At 50.1% G+C, this 2,741-nt stretch overlaps 1 protein-coding gene across 1 annotated transcript; it reads right to left on the bottom strand.

Moving 5' to 3' along the window:
• Positions 1 to 283: 283 nt before the first annotated feature.
• Positions 284 to 1,751, bottom strand: LOC128253311 (uncharacterized). The gene is made up of 2 exons (XM_052981616.1): positions 1,606 to 1,751; positions 284 to 1,547 (listed from the first exon to the last, which is right to left on the bottom strand). The coding sequence occupies exon 2, from the start codon at positions 1,526 to 1,528 to the stop codon at positions 449 to 451; it is 1,080 nt and encodes a 359-aa protein (XP_052837576.1). The 5' UTR covers positions 1,529 to 1,547; positions 1,606 to 1,751; the 3' UTR covers positions 284 to 448.
• Between the last annotated feature and the right edge of the window lie 990 nt (positions 1,752 to 2,741).

Below are 2,741 nucleotides of genomic sequence, written 5' to 3'. Positions count from 1 at the left end.
ACAGACGGACAGACAGACAGACTAGATCGACTCGGCTATTGATTCTAATCAAGAATATATGTATATACTTTGTATGGTCGGAAACGCTTCCTTCTATCCGTTGCATACTATTAAACGAGTACAATTTACCCCTTTGTTCTACGAGTAACGGATATAAAAAATGTTTCGAGAAAGAACTTTGGTCATTTTCGAATGTTCAGAAAAATTAAAATGCCGTTCCAAATTATTCCGCTGACTTGAAGTTTAGTGGCCAGCTCGAGACCTAGCTAAATCAAACATCAGGGCCTTTTTTTGGTATTTAATCGTTGCAAATGGGTAAATATGGATTCACTTGGGTAAAACGCTGGCTTTAAAGTGCGGGCTAATTCTTGGGGAACTTTCGACGTACCCGTCTGGGCAATACACTTTTCCGGCTCATCGGCAATGCTTTCTAGCTAGCTCACATCGCTCAATCCACCCACTGATTGGGGTTGATGAAGATGTCGGAAACGGTGCCGCGCAGGGACTGCATTCCCTGGCTGGTGGGGACGGGCTTGGGTCTCTGGGCCACGTTGCTCATCCACCGCTGGAAGGCCTGTTCGGCCTGCTGCCGGCGGAGCAGCTTCTCCTGCTGGCGCCGCCGCTCGGCGCTCCGCAGCTCCATCCTGCGCTGCTCGGCCAGCCTCAGCTTCTGCAGCTCCCATGCCTGCAGGTGGCTCTCCGCAGAGGCGGACGCCGTTCGGGGCGGGACTTGGGTAGGCCGGGCGGTCTGGGCGGTCTGAGCGGTCTGAGCGGTCTTGGCGGCTTTCTGACGGCACCACTGCTCGTACTTCTCCTTGGCCATTCGCTGGCGAAGCGCCATCCGTTCCCGCTGCGCCTCCCGCTCGGCCTGCTCCGCCCGCAGCTTGTACTGGCACTGGCGCCGCTTGCCGGACAGCCAGTTCTCGTAGGCCTCGCCGGCGGACCGCTCCACGCGCAGCGGATCGAGGCGGCAGGTGTAGGTGAGCGGCGGCGATCCGCCGGCTCCATCGGATCCCACTCCCAGGCGCAGCGAGGGCAGGGACATGGCCTCCTCCCAGCTGCACATCGAGGCGGTCGAGTCCTTGTCGCTGGAACTGCCGCCTCGCGAGGAGGTGGATCTGCTGCTTTCGGGGCTGCTGGGACTGCTGCTGGGATTGTCCAGGTCCACGTCGAGATCCTCGCCCACCATCGTGGCCAGGGTGCCCGAGGACACGAGCGAGCAGCAGCGCAGAGTGGAGGTCTCCGTCTCGTCCAAGGAGTGGACTTCGCTGGACGACACGGAGCTGCCCACGTAGCGCACCGTGCTGGGGCTTCCCATGGAGCGCAGCATGCTGTCCTTGTCGTAGGTCTTGATGTAGGTCCTGGAGCCCTTGGCCTGTGGGAGCAGCCCGTTCGCCTCGGCCCCTCTGCTTTGGATGGCTGGGATCTCCTGGCGCTGGGTCTGGGGCTGGAGCTTGACCAGACGGGAGCAGAACACCTCGCAGTCGGTTAGGGCTCCTTCACTGTTGACTCGTCCCAGAAACGCCATTTCGCAGAGCTTCCGGTTTCTATGGGTCTCCCCGTTAGCCCTGCTGATTACGATTACATTTGCTGGACAGCACCTACCTTCTTGTGCACCCAACTGTAACTTCAATACGTCGTCTGAGGAAGACGATTTATGGAACACCTTGCTGCTTAAAAACCAGTCAACTTTGCAGTCTATGGAGTGTTTGAGTTTGTGTGTTTGAATACAGAACAACTAACTTATTCATACCGATGACGTAAGTCTCAGAAAAGCACTGATCCACTTTAATTAACATTATCCAAAGAAGTTTATATACTCATGCCGTTATAGGGATATTTAATTAGTCGTGGCAGACCCTTCCAACGGAGCTGTGGCATATGATCGATGTCCACATTAAACAGGAAGTTTATTATGTAAGGACTAAAATATTTCAACAACTATTCGGTTTTCTATGACAGCCGTGAGAACGTATACGGAAAAAATAAGCCAATAAGTCCACAAACATATTGAATTTTAGTACGTTAAATTCCGTGGACTTCAATTTATTTCAACGTCTTACATAAAAATGTTCTTAAAAAGCATTATGGAAGGAAAAACAAGATTCATTGCCCAGTAATTAAAAAAAGAATATCACTGAAGTCCGCTAAGGGCCCTTGTAGGCCACCCTTTCAACTGACAGTCCCATGCTCATTAGTGGTCAATCAAAGCTCAACATGGGTCAAGTGTATTTAGACTGTGCCCCTTCACGACACACAAATGCACTCCGGCACGCACAACCATCAATAAGCCGCCATAAGCTAAAACCCACAAAGGACTTGTAACGGACTACAAGGTATTACGTCACAAGAACAGTCTTCATTACACACCAACAAAGTCTTGAAATCAAAACATTTTCATACATTCAAAGTGGTATATCGTCTGTATTATTATCCTCTTAATGTTTGATGTTTTTTTGGTCAAAACATTGGAAACATTCAAACAATGCCCTTCGTGGTTTGAACTGGGATCAAAACGAAAGGTTGCTTTCTTACTCTAGTAGATGAGTACTGCTTAATTTATCTACTCTTGAGGATCGTAGAATCATGCTTGGAACTATTTTAATGCATAATATTGTAAGAGGTGATATTGACTCACAGAATTGGTAAGTCGCTTAACTTTTAATGTGCCTTTCATACCAACCCGCGACTACCATCCTCAAATCTGTATGTTGTATGTTGTATGTCAACATCTATCCCTG

Source organism: Drosophila gunungcola (genome assembly GCF_025200985.1).
Source record: "Drosophila gunungcola strain Sukarami chromosome 2L unlocalized genomic scaffold, Dgunungcola_SK_2 000008F, whole genome shotgun sequence".
In the NCBI taxonomy this organism is placed as follows: Eukaryota; Metazoa; Arthropoda; class Insecta; order Diptera; family Drosophilidae; genus Drosophila; species Drosophila gunungcola.
The sequence above is the reverse complement of the archived record's forward strand: the minus strand, read 5'-3'. Positions and strand labels throughout refer to the sequence as shown.

Bases quoted from the DNA above. Each gene is read 5' to 3' on its own strand.
- LOC128253311 (XM_052981616.1), bottom strand. From the start codon at position 1,528: ATGGCGTTTCTGGGACGAGTCAACAGTGAAGGAGCCCTAACCGACTGC.